Source organism: Phodopus roborovskii, unplaced genomic scaffold (genome assembly GCF_943737965.1).
Source record: "Phodopus roborovskii unplaced genomic scaffold, PHOROB, whole genome shotgun sequence".
In the NCBI taxonomy this organism is placed as follows: Eukaryota; Metazoa; Chordata; class Mammalia; order Rodentia; family Cricetidae; genus Phodopus; species Phodopus roborovskii.
In genome coordinates, this window is record NW_026126571.1 from 21,296,357 (window position 1) to 21,316,539 (window position 20,183).

The 20,183-nt window shown below is 42.8% G+C and overlaps 1 protein-coding gene across 1 annotated transcript in view; it reads right to left on the minus strand.

Moving 5' to 3' along the window:
* Creb5 (cAMP responsive element binding protein 5) overlaps nucleotides 1-20,183 on the minus strand; it is a 385,475-nt gene that overhangs the window by 64,083 nt on the left and 301,209 nt on the right. Inside the window, 1 exon segment of the mRNA XM_051202852.1 lies at nucleotides 18,671-18,781. Coding sequence (XP_051058809.1) covers nucleotides 18,671-18,781 — 111 coding nt within the window.

Below are 20,183 nucleotides of genomic sequence, written 5' to 3' on the forward strand. Positions count from 1 at the left end.
ATTGGAAAGAGCCTCTTTCCAAATTCCCACTGTTCTGTAGATTATCACCTTCTCCAAAGTTGAAAACATCCCAGGTTAGGTCAAACATCCCAGAGTAAAGGATATAAAGACTTGATGACCAATCAATGTGTCAGAACTCAAATTCCCCCCACCCACTCCGCAACTCTCTCCTTCTGTGAACACCTGAATACTAGTTGTTTGGCAAAATCTGACTGAGCGGTCTAACTGTGACATAATAACATCCCTTCTTTTGTAGCGTGCAAGGATGAGACAGGATGGGTACTGAAGCACAAACCTGAAGGAGACACCCAATCCAAGTCTTACAGTACAACTGTGTTCATGCTTGTCTGAGAGAAAGGGCTTCAGAAGTTTTGCCTTCCGATCCAAAAATGGACCACTCTGTAAGCTCTGTTTAGGTCAAGGAAGAACTATTCATTGGAAAGGCCAATACAGCAGAGTTGAGCATTATAGATTCCCACACAACTCCCCCTGGGATTCAGGACTTGATTTTACAAAGAGAAATTAGGGGTCAGAGGTTGCAGGCTTTGTGTGTGTGTGTGTGTGTGTGTGTGTGTGTGTGTGTGTGGGTGGGTGGGTTTATGTACACACAAAGCCTTGCATACTCATGCACAAGCCTGAGTTGTCTTCTTCTGTCACTCTCCATCTTATTTTTTTTTTTTTGAGACAGCTATAACTCACTTACTTTGGTAGAATAACTGGCCAGCAAGCCTCAGGAACCCTCCTGTCTTTGGCTGCCCGGCACTGGGGTAGCAAGCACAAACCACTATGACACATTTCTTATGTTCTCAGCTGTTCCTGCTTGCCTAGCAACCACTTATTTACCCACTGAGCCCTCTCCCCAACCCCTGGCTAGGTGTTTCAGATTTAAAGATCTGCTCTTGGAAACTTCTCCAAGCTTTGTGTTCTTGTCCGCCTCCTGCTCAAACATGTGTGCTGAACTCCTAACTATCAATATCCCAGAGTGAGACTGTGCTTGGAGAGAGGTCTTGTAACACTAAAATGGAGTCACAAGAAGAAGAGGAAGAGGAAGGAGAAGAGGAGAGGAGAAGAAGAGGACAAGAGAGGAGGTGGAGAGGAGAAAAGGGGGAGAGGGGAGGAGGGGAGGGAGAGAGAGGAGGGGAGGAGGAGAGGGGGAGGAAGAAGCTACAGACACCACACAGAGGAAGGCTGTAAAGACACAGGGGAAGATGGTTCTCTACAAACCAAGGAGAAAAGCCTACAACAGCACCTTCTCCCCTTAGTCCTTAAAGGCACCAGCCCTGCTGAAGCACAGACCTTGAACTTCCATGCCCAGAACCATTCCACAATAAAGCCTGCTGTTTAAACCATACTGCTGTGTTGCTTTCCTTATAGCAATCCTCAAAAGTCAAAAGTCAACATAGGAACAGCTTCCTTTGTTTTCTGATGTCCATCTCTCCAGGTTCTATATTGCCCACCCCTGATCAGATATTTCCACTTCTTTGAACATTGCCATCAACTCCACTCCCACACAGAAAAAAACCCAGCAGAGAAAGCAACAGTATGTTATAGTGGCTGGAAAAAAAATCACAATATGGGTATAGGAGTTGGTGGGAGATTACTTATGTTTTCAGAGACTATAAATATATCCTCCGGGTGTACAAAAGTGTTAGCCAGACCACATTGCCATTCCTACAGTTGAGGAGAAGGTGAACGATTACTCTTATTTGAGCATGAAGTAAGCATAGAGAATTGTCCCAATGAGCCCAGCCCTCACAGCAGTAGACTTGATCATTCTGGAGGCCATTGCCATCATTCATCTCTTTGGTTTCTACACTGAAAAGAACCAATCAATTGTTCTGACATTAAAAAGTGACAATATGTCAATTGAATGTGAGAACAGCTCACTGTGACTATTTTTAAGGTCTATGAAAATGTCAGTTTCTTAAAACAGTAAGAGATATGTGCTCTTGTGAGGATGGGATCCCAGGGACATTGATTTCTACTGCTTTATGGTCATTACACCTGCAGTTTGTAAATCAAGGAATAGTGCAGAATGACCATAATGGGGCTCACAACGATAAAAGAAGAGAAAATTCAACATATGCTTTCTCTCAGAAGACTAGAGGTGGCTTAATATCTCTGGCTGAGGTGGAGCTCAGTGGAGAAACATGCTTGACTTGCAAGCCTAAGATCTGGGTTCAATTCCCAGCACCCCAAATACAAAATAAAGAGATGGTTCATCTTAACTGACAAATAAATAGAACATTTTATCCATGCCCCGGTGGCTGTGTGTGCCTAGGGTGGTTGCAGAGACCGAATTCTCCTCAAATAGAAACCCCTTGACTTTCCTCTCTGGTGGCAGCCACCATAGCAAATACAAAGCACTGTCCTTGAGGATAGTGAGAGGGGATTGTGGTCCCACCACCCTGGATTCTTCGGTTAACATGCAGAGAGCTCTCAGAGGCATGGTGGATTAAAAGGGCTTTTGTGGCAATCCTGGGAATATCTCTGACGCATCCTGTGAGGAAAAGTGCTTCTTGAGTTCTGAATAACTTGTAAACACACAGCAGGAACACCACCCACACATGTGAGAACTGGGAGCCACCTTAACCAGAGCTGTTTGTAGAAGAGCCACCAGGAAGGTTCAAGGACAGCTCTGAAAAATCACTTGAAATGTGCTCAGTTGCCCAGCAAGCTCCCAAGTAACACAGGATCTTGTAATCAAGTTGAGACCAGCTCAGGTGCCAAACATGTAAAAACCCTAACATGGCCATGTAAGATGTTCATATGAGCTCACAGTGCTGAGAAGCTGGATGCAGGAGGAGCCAGAGGACCACATGTATCGTTGAGTTTCTTTTACACGAGTAAGTTTACATTTAACTAACAATTAGAAATTTAGGAACCATATCAAATAACAATGGAAAATTAACATTTCTTTTTCTCCCAAAACACTCATGCCATCTCCCCCAGTAACTTTTTGTTTTCCAAAAGGCTGCATATACTGAAGAACTTTCTGTTGGAAAGGACTAAGAAGTAAGCCTCAGTAATTCCTTTTAAAGGAGATTGTCAACGGAAAAGCAGAAAAGTGTTTCGCTTCATGCTTCATTCATAATCCCACACAGGTTCTAAAGGCCTGATGTACTCTCTGGACTCCCTTCACACTACATGTGCTGTTTACCAAGGAGGTCTCTTGAGCTCGTCTTTCCTGGGATGACTTAAAGCATTCCTTCAGAGAGATGTCTGACACTGGTGGTGTTCGAACAAGGAATATCATAGCCCATGGAAGGCCATGTGGCTGCAGGGTACCCAGATCTAAGTGCCAGGCATTCCTAACAAAACTAAAATACTAGGGAAAAGGAAGCGGTCACTGGCAGAGTCTTCTAGTTAGGAAGCAGACTTTAAAGAGATTTGAATTCTATAATCCAGAGAATAAACCAGATGTTCCTGGTTGCTTGCTGACATTTTTACTACATCTAAGTTGTCTACCCTGCAATTCCAGAAATGTGAGCTAAATCTCTGACTGGTTACCAGGTAGGTTGGTAGGTAGGTAGATAGAACCTGCCCTTATAGTCTCTAGAGCATCTAATATACGTTTCAGCCGATAATTTCCATAATCCAAAACATTTCCCCTTTTCCAAATCCTTTCTTCAGTCACCCAGGGCAAACAAGATCTGGCTCTGGTTCCCTGAACTAATCCACACTAACACCATTTAGAAAAGAGGCTGTCCCTTGTAAATTGGCAGAGCCCAATAAGCTCCCTGCTGCACAAAGAGGGGTTTAGTAAAAAGACATTCATGAATATGCCAGTAGGAGAGGCTCAGCTTCTCGGGAGCTTGCTGGACTGCAAAGCTACACCAACTGAGTAAAACTTGAAGTCCTTGTTGTTATTAAAGCAAGGTAAGGGATTTAATTCCACTTCTCCTTCTGAATGCTAATAGATTTTCAAGACCCCATCACCTACAACAATCTCACCAAGAGTGTATACTGGCCTCAAGTCCCATTTCTCCCTCTCCATACCCATGTCTTCATACCTGAAGTAACAAACTCACGTAAATAAGCCCTGTCTTCGAGAGTAGTGCATGTAAATTATTTAGAGGTTGGGGTTGTGTCTTATGTGTTGGTGTATAACCACAGCCTGCCATACACAAACAACAAATGCTTCCCGAACCACCCCCAACACACACACACACACACACACACACACACACACACACACACACAGAGAGAGAGAGAGAGAGAGAGAGAGAGACAGAGAGAGAGAGACAGAGAGAGAGAGAGCAGTGTGCTTGCATACACTTTTTATTTTCCCTGGTGAGGGTTTCTCATATGCCAGGTGAAGGTTCTATATAATGTGTTTATAGTTGTGTTTCCAAGGGCGGAGTGTAAACTGGCACTTTGAAAGTACACAATAAAGAGCTTTCAGGTACCCCAAAGCCAGTGTATGCCCCTGGGTCCTGCCTCAATTTGGTATGCCAGAGACTTTGTGGACTGGGAAAGGATGTCCTTACCCCCTCTGGGGAGTAGATGGGGAGGGGGAGAGGGGAGAGAAGGAGGAGGGGGGAGGAGGTATAAGAGAGAACTGGGGTTGGTATATAAAATTATTAAAAAAAAAAAAAAGACCTCTTGAGTAAAGGATGGACAAACAAGAGAACTGATTGCTCCGTAGAATGCTCGAGACATTTCCTTATAACAAATCTATGAAACAGATCTGTTGCAATAAATGAATTACAGCATTACTGGTAATGATGTGACAAACTCTCTTTGCCTGAGGAGCTGACACTGCCCTTTAACTTATCTTTCCCTACAAAGTCGTACTCAGTTTTATGCTGAACTGGAATTTGGAGCAACTTGCTTTTAGACAACTCGGGTCATTAAGCCATGGCTCTGTCCAGACTTGTTCTTCATGAAAAGTCCCAGGAGGTGGAGTTTGCCATTCCAGTGATGGAGTGAGGTGAGCATGCTTTTGCTACAGTCCTGTATTCTTAAATATCTCACACTGGTCTGTAGAACAGCTGAATCCATTCACCACTTGAAGATAACCAGCTTTCGTAACCTGTTATCATAGTTGTACCAAAGCGCTTGCTAGCAAAATGCCTTCCTAACAGCATCCTAGAGACACAGCTACCTGAGTTCAAGGGGCCGGAGACCAATGTCTCTGTTGCTAGCAATTCATCCAAACCTACTTTCAAAGCATAAGAGAAGTTCTCATTTGAACCAACAATGACCCTAACTAAGTATCTTAGAAAGAAAACACCCTAGTTGGAATGGGAGTGCTCATGTGTTGCTGAGTATACAGTTGAGTCTCATTGCAAAGATAGACATTTCAAGTATCTGTAAAATTTAAAGCAATTTGTGCAGCCACAGTAAATGTCTATCTTAAGCAATGGAATTTAACATACATTGCTTGGTGAACCCTTAGCCTTCTGTGAAATTTTATCCTTTGTATTTATTTTAATGTGAACACATTTAATGGCATTCCTATGATTAGGAAGTCAAATCAGTTATCCCTAAATTCTGGTTAAGCACACAACATTTGCATGTTTGAGATTTAAAAACAGTCTGCCTTAAAGGCATTTTCTAAAGCAAGTTTTTAACTATTTGAAAAGAATGGTGTTGTCTCTATTTTCTACATTTTAATTCATTGGCAAATTCAAAATGACATCTATGTAAATCCCATGGGCTCCCATATCCCTGTCTTCATAAGGACCAAGGCGAATGACTAAGTAGAATTAGGACCTGAATTCTATGACCAGTTTCATCACAACTTTGCTGAATGATGGAAGTCATGGTATCTCTGTAGCTGCAGCTTTCTGCTCTCTGAGACTATAGATTTTATACAAGCATGTTTTAAACACACATTAGAACAGCACCAGGGAAGAATCCTTTGAAGCAGGGATGGGGGAAAGAAAAAGATGTGACAACAAATTACTGTGTGCTAAGTGAATTATGTCACTTAACCCCCAAAGTGACCCCATAAAGGGAAATCCTGTTGCTGGTTATCCCTATCTTCTAGATGCGGAATTTAAGGGGGGGGGGCTCGAAGCAGCTAACTCAGGCAGGACAGACTCTGGCCAGTGCTGCTTCCTGCTTCTCAGAGAGAAAAAAGCCCCCATCTTGCTCATAATTGCAGCGTAACCAATGGTTGCTATCTGAGGCTAACCTAATGGCTAGTGGGAAAATGTCCCAGAGATCTTAAAAAGACAAGTTTGAGTTATTGTTAAAGACATGGAGACTTGGTGCTTTGTGGTTCAGCATTCAAGGTTTCAACTCTTTAGAGGTTGGAGATTTTTAGACAAGTGCAAGACCTTGGGTTCAGTCCTAAATTTATTTTAACATTAAATTATTTAATAGCAAAGGTATTTCTACATTCCTACAATTATGAACTCAGAACGGCTATCCCTGACAATTGCATGTTTGAAATTTGAAAACACTCAGAATTGAAAACAGCTCCAAGAAGGCAGAATTTCACATCTTGAAGAAGGGGGAAAAAAATCAAATCTACAGCCTAGCCCATGGTAGCCATGGCTGTAATGTGGTCCCATCTATCTATCCCCTACTTGCTGTGCTGGTACAAGAAAATGATGCACACACAGATGCGAAGAACTTCAGTAGACCAGAAATACCTCAGGACCACCATGCTACCTGGCCACTGTTACAAAAGAGAGAGGCTACAGCACAGCCTGGCTGGTATAATCCTAAGTATCTGCGGGGTCACTGTCATCACTACACTCCTGGTACTGTTACAATCCAATCCCTGTGCTGTGTTCAGACCATGAGGGCAGATTCATCATCTGCCTTCATGTGACCAGAGGGTCACATCTGAGGCCCATATCTGAAGCCCAGATCATGGGACTGCCATTTGCTGGCTGCTTGGCTTTGGGCATTGTCCTCTGTCTATCAATTCATAGGTCTGTGCAAATGAGATGGCTATGTCAGAGGATTAAATAGGATTAAATAGCACAATGCATGGAAATATGTGGTTCAAGTATTTTCCACGTAGTGGATTCCTTACCACAGGGAAGGCATACCAACCGTAACAGGACCCACCACAAACATTCGGTGCATATTTGATATGGTCGTATATTAATAACTTCTGTGCATCCATTAGATCAATAGATATTTGGTGCCAGGTATACGCCAGGTGTTCAGATCTTTCCCTTCAAGGAGCCAGACAGGTAAGGAGGCTAGAGCCAGGTTAGCAGAGGACTCACTCAACTTTAGAATAATCGACCTCACCCATGAGACTTAAGTTACTCATACTTCCTGCTTAATGTTTTTGTTTGAGAGTAGATTCGGTAACATTTAACCCTCTAGGAATGATGGTGATGTTTAGCCAAATTCATACAGTCACATGGCAACAAGCAAAAAGAGAATGGCCAGAGACAGGCTTGTGATACATGGGATAGAAGCAAGGACTCTTTAATCCTCCCTGGGTCATTGTGAATGATTTGAACACTGAAGCTACTTGGGCAAATGTTGAAAAGGAGGATGGCTTGGTGGGATAAGCACAGAAAATGTGGCAGAACCACATCGAGGAAGCCAAGAGCTTTGCAATAAATAGTCTGTGTAACTATAAAAATCAGAAAGCTTAAGGAGATTAGAAGAAAAAAAAAAAAAAAACCAAACCACAAAACACTGCTTCCAAGAAAGAGTGAGGGAAAACAAACAAAAAGCCTAAGAGGGAGAAAAAAAATACTAAAAGCATATTTTAAAGTGTGTACTTAGTCCTACAAAACAGAAACATCGTTAGTAGAGCCAGGCAGGGGTGGGGGTTAATCAGAATCTGAAAACTGCAAAGACAAGGCAGATTGCTCTGTCATCACTCCTCAGAGTGCCAGTACCACATCTAGGTAAGAAACATCGCCTTTCCTACTGGGAGGCTGGAGGGAGAGCATCACTTGAGTTTAAGAGTTCCAGGATAACCTAGGCAATACAAGGAGACCCTGTAGCAAAGGAGAGAGGCGGCAGGAGGAGGGCACGGGAGGAAGGAGAAGAGGGAAGAGAGGATAGAAGGGAAGAAAGAAAACGTGTCTCGAAGCCAGAAAGTAGGATAACAGGGTACATCTCAGCGGTAGAATGCTTGCCTAACGCACAGCAAGGTCAGGAGTTCAATCATCAGCACAGGAGAACAGGAGAGAGAGACAGAGACAAAGAGTCAGATAGAGACAGAGACACAGAGACAGAGACAGATAGAGGCAGAGAGTCAGATAGAGACAGAGAGACACACAGAGAGAAAGGACACAAAGTACACAGGTTTAGCTAAGAAGAAAGTCAAATGGACAAATACAGAACATGATGTCCAACATTAATCAGGGTATACGAAATACAAACAGAAACTGATGATTTTGTTTCAAAAGCAATAATGCATAATATTCTTAAGGCTATAAGACAGGCATGTGGCATGCTCCCATGTATTACAGGAAGGAATAAAGCTTGGTATAAATTTTAAGAACTTTGACAAGCATATATAGTGTTTAAACTTAATATACCTTTGATCTATTAATTGCAATCCTGGGACTCTCTCCTAAGGAAATAATCAAAGGGGTAATTAAATAGTTTCAGGGTAGCTGTTTGTTTTACTTTTTTGATCAAAGAACAATTTCTAGCAAATAATCCAAATATCCTGAGATGAAAATAACGGAGTAGTTCATTTTTATGTAAAATCCATGGTATAAATTATGTAAGTATTAAAGTGTTTTTGAAAGACACTTAATGGTAGGAGAAAACATTCATAAAAATCTTAAGCACAGACTACTAACTATGCAATGCGATGCCAATTTTACACAAAAGGGAAAAAAGACAAAGGAAAAATTTAATTTTAACTTGTCTCCAGAAGTTTGCTACCATTTATTAAATATAACTCAAGCTATGCTGCACTCTATGAATTCATGTATTTGTTTTTTTGCCTTGAATTCTGTCTTAAGGAGATTTCAGTACTAAAATGCCAACGCCCTTGACATCAGGCCACCTCACTTTCTGATGGTGTCTCATCACGGGCCTCTCTGGCAAGTGTTACTCTCAACTGTGGCTGGCAGAGCCTACGTATTCAGGTAAGTATTTGGTGAGTTGTGGAAAGGAGATGTCAAACATCTTCCTGTCACAGATTTACCTGGGTCCTGAAAGTTTACCATTCGTGAACATATTATTTAAGCCTGTCTTCTGACTAAAACTTAGAAAATAAAATAAACAAGCAAATGGATAGACACCATCTTGAATGACATCCTAGGTCACAATCATACCTTGAATTATTCAGACTTTCCCCCTCCATTTTAGTAAACAATGTTACTAGGAACCCATATTTCAAAGTAGGGAGATGGAACAAAGTCAGATTGGTATGGGATGGTATAGGGCAGCGCTGAGTTGGGATAGCTTGGTGAGAAAAAGAGAAAGAGTCAAGCTGAGTCTATCTTTGAAGAAGGCACAACTTCTCCCTCCTCAGGCAGCTGAAAAGACTTCCTAGAGATAGTAGGCTGGAGTTGAGTCTGATAAGAAGACAAGAGTTTGTAGATACCCAGGGGACTGTAAGCACAAAGGACACAGTGGGCAGGCCAGGCAGCCAAATGTTGGGAGGGACTCTGGGATGACAAGAGCCAGACCAAAGCCATGCATGCTAAAGGAACACAGTTCAGCCTGCTTCTCTGCAGTGCCAACAGAAGGATGTTCCAAAAAAAAAAAAAAAAGTGCAAGTGAAACGCTTTGCGGGTTCTACCCATGTGTTCCTTAGTTCTCGCATCCTAGATCATACTACAAGCATGTCCCTTGTCTGTCCCAGTACCCAAGGCCACAGTTGTGCAACCATTTAAACACATCTTCCATGCTAGTGACTACATAGTTTGGAAATGACTCAACTGGCATATGCCTGTATTGGTAGGACTTAATTTCAAGAACCTTGTAATGCCTTGAGTTTATGCTAAGATGAGTATAAGTCACATCATACTTTCAACTATCTGTCCAAATGAATGGGCTACAAAGGGAATTTTGAACTGATACCAGTGGAGAAAATGTATTCCATTGTTTTAGACTTGGAGACTGAATCCCTTTTGCTTCATTAAGAAAGCTATGATTAAAATCAACACCATAGCTTCAATCACCCCCTAAGTCTGAGTTTTCTGATAGCTCTTCTGTCTTTAGCACATTAAAAACAAATCCTGAAGGACAAAGCAAACTTCATCATTAGTTGTGCTGGTCAAGCTCTTAGAAAGTAGAAGTTATATTCCCTCCTAGTGGGGAAAAAAAGAGACTAAACTCTATCTCTGCAGAGCAGAATCCGCCTGTAAGCAGATTAGCTCCATTTTCTTTTTCTCATTGAGTTTTGTGACACTGGCAGCGCTTGTTTGCACAATGTTCCAAAGCAGACAAGGAAACACGTGTGTGCACACGTACACAAATACACAGGGAAGACACGCCCGAAAGCTTTGACAGGGAATGTTCCCAACCAGACTATGTGTTCCTTGTCCAGATGTGTCTGACTTCAGGCTCAGGAACATTAAACTAATACAAAAACAAGACCCAGCAATGCACGTGCTGGGCTGGATGACAAGAGGCCATGAGCAATGGGGATTGTATTTCACCTATTGTCATGGTGACCAAAGCAGGGTGGATACTGGCAGAAAGAGAAAGAAGTAAAACCCAGAAGACAAGGAGTCCTAGGAGAATGTCTGGGTGCAGGGAGAGCCAGGAAAGAGATGGATCTGAGTGAGAGGATTTGGAGGCGATTTTTTTTTTCTTTTTCCTTTATTTTATTTTGAGTATGAATGTTCTGCTTAAACATGTGTCTATGCACTACATGCATGTCTGGTGCCCAAAGAAACCAGAAGAGGGCATCATATTCTCAAGAACCAAAGTCATAGACAGTTGTAAGCCACCATGGGTTCTGGGAATCGAATCTGGGTCCTCTGGAAGAGTAGCCAGTGCCCTTAACCATTGAACCATCTCTCCAGGCCTGAGATTTCTTTTTCTCCTGAGACAGGACCTCATTACATAGTCTAGTCTGACATCAAACACGTGGGGAGATTCCTGTCTTGGCCCCCTTAGTGCTGGAATAGTAAGTCTACCATATTGCCTAGACAAGTTTCGCTCTTTTTCAGCATCCCTGAATGCTTCAGTAGTCACGGTCTTTACCCGACATAATTCGGAACTCCAAAGGCCCACGCCATATCCACAGAAGCCCCAAGAAGACATTGATGAGACAGGGGAAAGTGGGTTATTGCAGGCAAAACCTAGACTTTCGTACTGGCATGGGTTCCTGGGCTGGCTAGTGAGTTGGAATAAGATGACAGCCTCAGGTCTTCTCACCAAATCTCACCAACAGCCAGAGAACCTCTTCCACGCCCATGGGTCATGGGATGCCTTATTTTGTTTCCCAGCAGCAAGAGAGGGATGCACACCCTCTCCTCTCATCATGCACTTCACAGTAGCACTTTCTGTTGTATGAACTCCAAGAAAGGGGCTCCAGACTAGCGCAGACAGACAGAGAGAGAGAGAGAGAGAGAGAGAGAGAGAGAGAGAGAGAGAGAGAGAGAGAGAGAGAGAGAGAGAGAGAGTGCTTCACTCAACTTGGAAATAAGGAATCCTCATCAAATTTTTCTGCCATGACAGTTTGTAACCTCAGGCGAGTTATTGACTTTAACCTCAGACCTTGATTTCTCCAAGGGAAGGGTTTTACTAAATATTCCCCAGCCCTGTTCTGTTTTGGAATTTGTTGATAATCTCTAACTCTTGTTCTCAAGAGAAGGCTTGGGAGTCTGGCCCACAGGGAACAAAATGATACAGGAACTCATTCTGTCACCGTGGCCTCAGAATCTAGGCATTTATATGTGATTTGACAGATGGCACGATACACTTTGCACACCACTTGCCACTGTAAAATGGGTACATTCAAGTGGCAGATGAGAGGTCCTGCTCTCAGCCAATAGAAAGGAGCTGTCCGCTTTCAGGCAGCCACTGCTTAGTTCGTTAATAACTAACGGTAGATAATAAGATCCAGCTTTGTCTTGGCTACACAGAACAACGGAGAAGCCTCTTCTCCTGATTTAGAGGCCTGGAGAATTGAACAGGTATCAGCTAAGCAGTTGCTGGCCTGAGCTGTGTCTGGGTTTGTACCTCATGCTGTGCTATCATGAAGGATTTTTTTTTTGGGGGGGGGAGTTACCACAGGCGAGCAGGAAACAACATGACATAGCAGGAAAAAACCCCGGCTGGTGGCAGTACCTGAACAGGTACTGTGTGGTGTGCCCTGGCTGGAAAGGGCCCTTAAGCTCTTTGTCCATAAAATGAGGACTTTTCAGGGTTACTGGGAGGTCCCAACGATAGATACCATGCATTTGTAAATGGCTCTACACAAACAAGGCCAGCACCATGAGGGGCTCAAAGCCAGGATTCATTTGCCAGCACCATGTTCCATCAGCTGCTAGAGCTTTCAAAACCGCCTCAGATTCACTGTCACCAGATTGTTGAAAGGGTTAAATGAGAAGACATTACACCATGCTTCCTGCCGCATACAAAGTAAGTGCTTAATTAACGCTGACAATTACTATTTTCTACCACAGTGCTCTAAAGAGGCAAATTGCCTATAAAACCAGACACACTGGATATATTAGCAAAAAACATTCTCATGGAACCTTACATAATTCCTATTAGTCTGCTCCCTGGGCAGCGGTTTCCAGAGGAGCAAAGCAGGAGGATTCTGAGAAAATACGTATAGTCACTTAGGCCGGCCCATCACCATGTTTTGATTACTAGCTGCAGGGACACATGGCCACCAGCATGACTCAAAAGTTAATGAGGGCTTCCTTAGAGTCAGCAGCACTTCCTGCCTGGCCGAAGCTTCTGCAGGGCAGACAGGGAGTCGTCCACTGCCCTTTACTCCTGCACTTTTAGGAAACTGGGGTTGGGTTAAGCCAGCAGGCAGAGTGAAAAGATGTACTTGCTGGGGAGTGCCAGAGAGATGCTACCAGGAGGTTGTCTTTTCATGAGTATGAACTCTCCCAGCAGCTGCGGGCAGCTCCGCGGGGAGCTGGGCTTGCCTGTGATTTATCTGGTGGACAGTGGGTGGCCAAGGGGCACCATGGGATGAACAGTCATCCCACTTGATAATTAGGGAGGGTAAAGGCAAACACAAACACACCCAGGTTGACATTCAAAACAAAGTGAGTGTTTAACCAAGGCTTGCTCACTATACCACCCTAATTCTCTGTCTGCAGTCAGTGAGGAGAAAGCCATTAGCCAACGGCAGCACCGCTGGTGATTTATCAGTGGTGCCCAGCAACAAGAGCACAATCCAGGTTGAGAAGTGAAGGCCCAAGAGTGGAACTCGGCTCTGTGATTTAGTGATGACTGCATCTCCCTCAGTCTCTTGATGGCTGTGGTCTCCTTGCTCAGGTAAAGAGCCCATCTTAGTGCTCCCGTCCCTTAGAGGTCTTACCTCTCCAGTCTTTCTGTGTTCATTCACACATGCACATACTCAAGTATTGATTCTGCTAACTGCCAACACCCCTATAGATGAAGTATTGACAATCTTAATGACTGAGATCAAGCATGACCGGTTCATCGAAGTGGAAGAATCATCGTTAGTTATTGATTACCTTCAATCGCCAGGAAAAGGATGACATTCCAACTTAAGTTTTCCTTAAGTTTACCTCTTAAGGAAAACCATGTTGAGCTGTCTCCCAAGGAAACGAAATGTAGTAGGCTACTCTCGACCAGCTCGTCTCTTAGCTTAGAATCTATCTAGTTTTATTCTCTCCCTTCCCATTCCATCTCTATTCTCTACCAGCTCCATCTCACCCATCCTAGTAGTGTTGGTTTCTCGTGTGATTTAAACCACACTTGATGTAGCCTAGTTAAATTCGGTTTTCATTCATGGGCCTTTTACAGTTCCAGGAGCCTTCATAGTTCAAGAATTCTCTTTGAAAAGTTTCCAGTCAATCAAGTGAGGGAGATGTGTGCGTGTAAGTTGTAAAAAGTAAAGACAAGATGTGTAGGGCAGAAGAGGCAGCAGCAGAACTGGACCGCCAAGCTCTTGAAGAATGAATGGATGCGGATATTCCAACTAACTCTGACATGTTGATCTGCAGGCCCAAACTAACAGTGCCCCACCATCTGCATATAAATGTACATGAAAGAGAATGATTTAATCCAAGGTGCTGACATCTGCTAACTCTGTCATATTTTTGTCTGAAAGTTCGGTGTTGTAATCAAAAGACTTGTCATTGTATCTGCATAGCACACAGGAATCCCTGGGTTTAATTTTCAGTATAGCATAAATCAGGTAAGGGTAGTACATATCTATAATCCTAGTATTCAGGTAGATGGAGACAGGAAGACCCAAACTTCAAGGTCATTTTACAGGCTACCCTGGCTACCTAGGGAATCCAAGGCCAGCTGGGCTACATGAGACTCTATGTCAAACAAATCAAAACAAAAATATCTTTGTTATTGAATCTGGAGACTAGTTTTGTTAAATAATGTGCCATTCATCTAGTTTTTAAACCTCTCTTCATTTGGCTAACAAGTAGGGACAATATTTCTGTCATGTGCTTTCTTGGGACAGAGTCAGACACAGTCAAACACACTGGTTTTTTTTTTTTTCCCCAGAAGCAATACTCTCCAGCCTTCAGTAACCCTGTTCAAACTGAAGGGAAACCAACAGATCAGTCAGAACCTCTGAGGACAGTCAGAGAGCCCTGTGCCGTCTCATTTTAACTAGCTTCTACACTGTGGTCGTCACCTCATCAAGAGGGACACGGAGAAGAGAAGTTCCTTCAGCTCTCTACAGTTCATTCAGCTTCCAGACTTACTACGGATCACTTTACAACAAAATTCCATTTAAATAGAATTTGTCTAATTCCTACTAAAAGAAATCTAATCTTACATACTTAGGAAGTTGAGCCAAAAAAAAAAAAAAAAATCCAAAGTTTGAAGCCAACCTAGGCTACCTAAAGAGTTCAAGGTAAGATTGTGTAACTTAAGACCTTTCTCAAAACATAACAAAAATAAAAGAAGAACTGGAGACATTTATAAGACCATTCAAGTAAGGGAGGTGAAGAGATAGCAAAGGACAGGAATGGCTTTTCCTAACTTTGAGAATGTCATGCTCACTCACCCTCTTCACTTCAGTAGGGCAGACTGGAATGGTGCCAGTTCCATGATGCTTTGCACCTTCTCTGTCTCCTTTTCCCTCCCTTTCCCCCTTTCTCTCTCCCCATGCTCACCCCAATCTTTCCCACCTCTCTCCCTTTCTCCTTTAAATGTTAAAAATATCTACCAAGTCCCTAGTGACTTCCTTTTTTTGCAGACCCCATGCCCAATGAAGACACAGAGAACCTAAGAATGTGGGGGAAGATCCTGTAATTTAGGGTGATTAGGGAGATGGAAGGGGACACTGGAGATATGACTCAGTGGTTAAGAGCACCTGCTCCTCTTACAGAGGACACAGATTTGATTCCCAACAACCTGCAGTGCAGCTCACAATCGTTTCTAACTCTGGGTCCAGGGGATCCAATACCCTCTTCTGATTCAATGGTAGATACATAGACATATATGCAGGCAAAAATATCCAAACACATTAAAACAAACAAATAAATGAAGTGCTACGTGGTGGTGGCATACACTCTTAATCTCAGCACAGGCAGAGGCAGGCAAATCTGCCTGTTCAAGACTAGCCTGGTCTACAGAGGGAGTTCCAGGACAGCCAGGGCTATATAAAGAAAGCCTGTCTCAAAAGGAAAAAAAAAAGAACAAAAAAGAAAAGAAAGCAAGACAGATGGATGGATGGAAGGATTTTGGTGACTTTAGTCTATTTATGAGCCCCTAATGGAAACCAATATGTATGCATGCACTTGTACATCCGTGTAGCGCCTCAACATTAGGTAAGAACCTATACAACATTTAATGGAGAACTAGTCAGTACTATGATAAAGAGGTACAGTAAATCAAAGATTAACACACATGATCCTTAGTTACGATATCCCAGAACAGTGCACTTTTGAGTCTGATAAGATCCTCAATTTTCTCAGCAGAGAATGGATGATATCCAGCAAGGGGAGCATTCTAAGGGGTGATCCCTGGTCAGTGAGCCTCTAGCAAAGCTGTGCATGGAAATAAGCCTTGTCTTGATTTTGACCACCTCCAAATTCAGGATGGTGGCTTTTGGGAGCCCCGAGGCTCTGAAATGAATCCTCACAAGAGTCAGGCTGCTGTAGGGAGGTGAGGGCAACACCTCCTGGGGAGCTGGTTGCTAGCTAGTGTGCTCTGAGAACACACCCTGCCTGAAGAGGACATTCATCACAAAGGCCCATGTGTGACCTTAGGAAAAGTCCTTGAAAACAGTGAAACAAGAGTCTCCATTGAAATCTGGAATCCATTCCAGTCTCACACAGGAAGAAAATTAGGCAAAGAACAACAAAGCCTGGAGTTCAGAGAAACCTGGGGAGGCTCTGGCTGACATTAAAATCATGGAAGATTTTTTTTCCTTACTGCTTGGTATTTCATAAAATCTTTTCATCTGGGCAGTCCGAAAGCTGCTAGAAAAGACTGTATGGTTAATAGATAGCAAGAACTGAGTGAGCAGTCAGCAGAGCAAGTGGAGTAAGAACAGAAATGCTGACCAATGTGACCAAGTCCACCTGACACTTCTCCAAGACACTATGGAATAGTTCATGCTATTCTCCCAAGCATCAGTAGCCAACACTGCTCTTTTCCCCTTTGGAATAGTGTATTGGTCATAGACGGGCGACAGAGGTAACAGCTGGGAACAGAGAGAGAAGTCCTGTTTCCCAGGCACCGATTCTGAGACCAGGTTCATGAGTCCAGACATCACCAGCCTGGAAATGCTTATTCACTTAGAACATGAATCAGCAGAGTGGCGTGCTTACTCTGTGCGCTTAACTTAACTCAGCAAATACTGTGGGGCAACACCATTCTTTTAAGACCAGACCAAGTCCCTTTTGTTCCCAGCTGACATTGCTCACAACTAATTTGCCATGTCATGTGATTCAGTTCATGCATGTAAATAATTATAAACCTGTGCCACTTTTGGAAGCAAAAAGAGAGGTAGGCTCTCTCTCTCTCTCTCTCTCTCTCCCTCTCTCTCTCTCTCTCTCTCTCTCTCTCTGTCTCTCTGTCTCTCTCTGTTGAATGGTAACATTATGATCCAGTGAAAATCAATTGTCAGGGACACATGTTTGGAAATCATATGTTACATCTCATCTCTAGCGTGTCTGAAAGGGACACTGATCTCATAGCAGTAAGAAGACTGCGGGTCCCTGTAGCTGGGGACAGAAGATGCCAGACACAGCCCTGACCCATTTGCTCAAACACGTACAATAATTTTAATTCTGCTTTTTCATAAGCACCTTTATAGTGCATTTTTATTTTTCTTTAAAAAGAGGGGGTACGTAAATGGCATTGCTTTGGTCTCCAAAACAGATGCCAGTTTGAACTTTATTTTGCCAGCAAGTATTTGGTTTGGCTACGTGGGGCTTGAGTTGAAAAATATTTGCCGACTCCAAAAAGACTTAGCAAGCTTTGCTGTGGACACTGTGCCATCTGGCACATCACAGAGCCTGTGGTGGAGCAAAAAGAGTCCACTTGACCACAGTTTCCATTTGCCCAGCGTAGCCAGCACTGTCCTGGAGTCAAATGTGTTAGGTTCCCCAAAGTAAGTGACAAGGCAGGCCAGGCCATGGGAAGTATTAAAACAGATCCCACCCTTCATGTGCATGATGTGCAACTTTCAGAATACTCCACAGTATCCTCACACCAATTCTCACACACAATCAATGCTGCCAATCAGCATTGGCATACCCGATACATACCTACTTCTAGAAAGTACCACCCTTATCTGATATAGAAAAAAGAAACATAAAGAAAAGAAATGCCATGATGCATTCCCGCCATCTGATGTGAACCATGCTGATGAAATTTAACCATATTAAAAATGAATGGCTACTTTCTGTAACTCCGCTAAATAGTATCAGAAAATCTACTTTATATTACTAAGTAAGAGAGAAAAAGAACCTCCTTTATTAAGATCTAATAGAATATAGACACACAGATCCATCTCCAAGTATTGAAAGACTGGCCATATTACCCCCAAACATCATAGGTTAAAGGTCACTGAAGGTTGTCAAATGTGATCATGCCACACAGATAACCAGAAAAGAAGACTACTATCCTTTCAAAAAAAGGGTCACATCTGAGAGCTATGTCAAATAATAATATTATTATTACTACTACCACTAATAATAATAATCAGTGTTCCTATGACAGTGGACACATAGGAATTAAAAATCTGTTTTAATGGCATTGGGTAGGAAGAGTGACATCAAAGATATAACTAGGTTATAGAGTTCTGTAATATTTTGTTATTTCACACAATGAGCAAATAAACACATAGTTGGGCATATTCTACCCTAACTCCTATGTACCTCCCCAAATTTCTGGACACCCTTTCCTTAACACCACATGCCAATCCTGTGCTTGAGTCATGAGAATCTGATGCAGGAAACCTATAGCAAATACTTGCAAAAGACAAAACCCATCGCTCAGTCACCTTTCCCTGGAAATACCTATTCACCAGAACAAAGAACGGGGCGCATGCTCTCTTAACCGGGGTTGGAATCACACCAGAACTTGGTGTTATAACCAGGCGCGCTGTAACAAAAGGATGACCGAAGGTCTTATTTACCATTTTGGCTTCTGAATGCATTGGCTGGACTTGGGGAGAAGCACAGGGGTTGCTGAGGTTGGGGCCTTGCATGCCCATGATGCTGGAGTTCACTGACATTTGTCTCTCCATCTATGAGGAAGGAAAGTGACTCAATCAGAAGACTGAGAAGGGTAGCAGAGGCTACTGACAAAGCTTCTCTTTGCTTTGGTCAGGGCTGGGGGAGGTCATTCTGCATTTCTTTGAAGAGTCGAGAAACCACAGGCTTGGTGCAGGGAATAATGCACTCTCAAATCTTGAACTGGAGCACATCAAAGCATCACCCAGTTCTATGTGCTCCATAGCAGATTCCCCATGCCAAAAGGAACTTCCCCGTCTGGCAGACATGGCCAAAGAAAATTACCAAATGTTTCTACTTCACTATATACTTCAGCCATCTCCAATCATACTTACTTTGTTGCTATAAAGAATAATATGTATATAAAAATGTTAAAAAGTTATCCAATGTACCAAATGGTTACCTTAGGATGCCTTTGGCATTCTTTTACCTGAAATTTTATATAGTAAACACAAATCATTTGACGAGAGGAAAATAAAACTAATTTTAAAGCAGCTTTGTCCCCTGTAGTGCTTTTCTCTGTTGTTACAGTGCAAATCAACACAGCCCTCTGCATGGTGGCAAAAGTCTCTGCACCTGGTGAGCAAAGGTGGAGGATCGTCATTCAGAGGTACCCTAAGCTACTGAAATTCTAGGCCAGCCCGAGTTACACAGTAATACTCTGTCTCAAAAACAAAACAAAACAAGAGTCTTTTCCCCCAACTCAGGCACCCAGACACACACACACACACACACACACACACACACACACACACACAGACTAGTTGCCTATCAGTGTCTAGAATTAATAGTGTTGCAATACCTGAACAGTAAGTACGCTGGCATCTTCAGGGTATCCTATAGGTAATTACAGGTTGAGGGCACCATACCTGACTACTTTGGAATAGATGCCTTTCTCAATTTTAGACCTTTTAGGAATTTGGAACATTTACATGTACATAATTAGATATTTGGGGCATGGAATCGATGTCTAAACATTAGTATTTCATGTACCTCTTATATATACAACTTATAGTTAATATACTAAATTATAGTGTTCCTTGTCCCCCAAAAGGTTTCAGATTTTGAATTTACAGATTAATTAACTTGTATAGCATAACTTCTGTGTCAATACGGAAAGGATGCTTGTGATCAGTAACAGTTCCTGTTCAAAGGAGCGGGAAATCAAACACACGTATATCATGGAGAAAATAACCAGACTGTCTGTTGGAGCCAGAGTGATGGTTCAGTGCATTTCTCCCAAAGAGTGGAAATGTGGTTCCCCATTCCCTAACTTAGTCTGTGTGACTTTGGAAAGTAAAGAGTTTCTTATCAATGAAGGTTCAGAGTGGAGTGTGGGAACTTCCCTATAGGGCAAGCTTGTGTGAAACAGCCATGGAAATGTGGCTTAGATGGCTGAGGTTTCAGTGCTGTGAT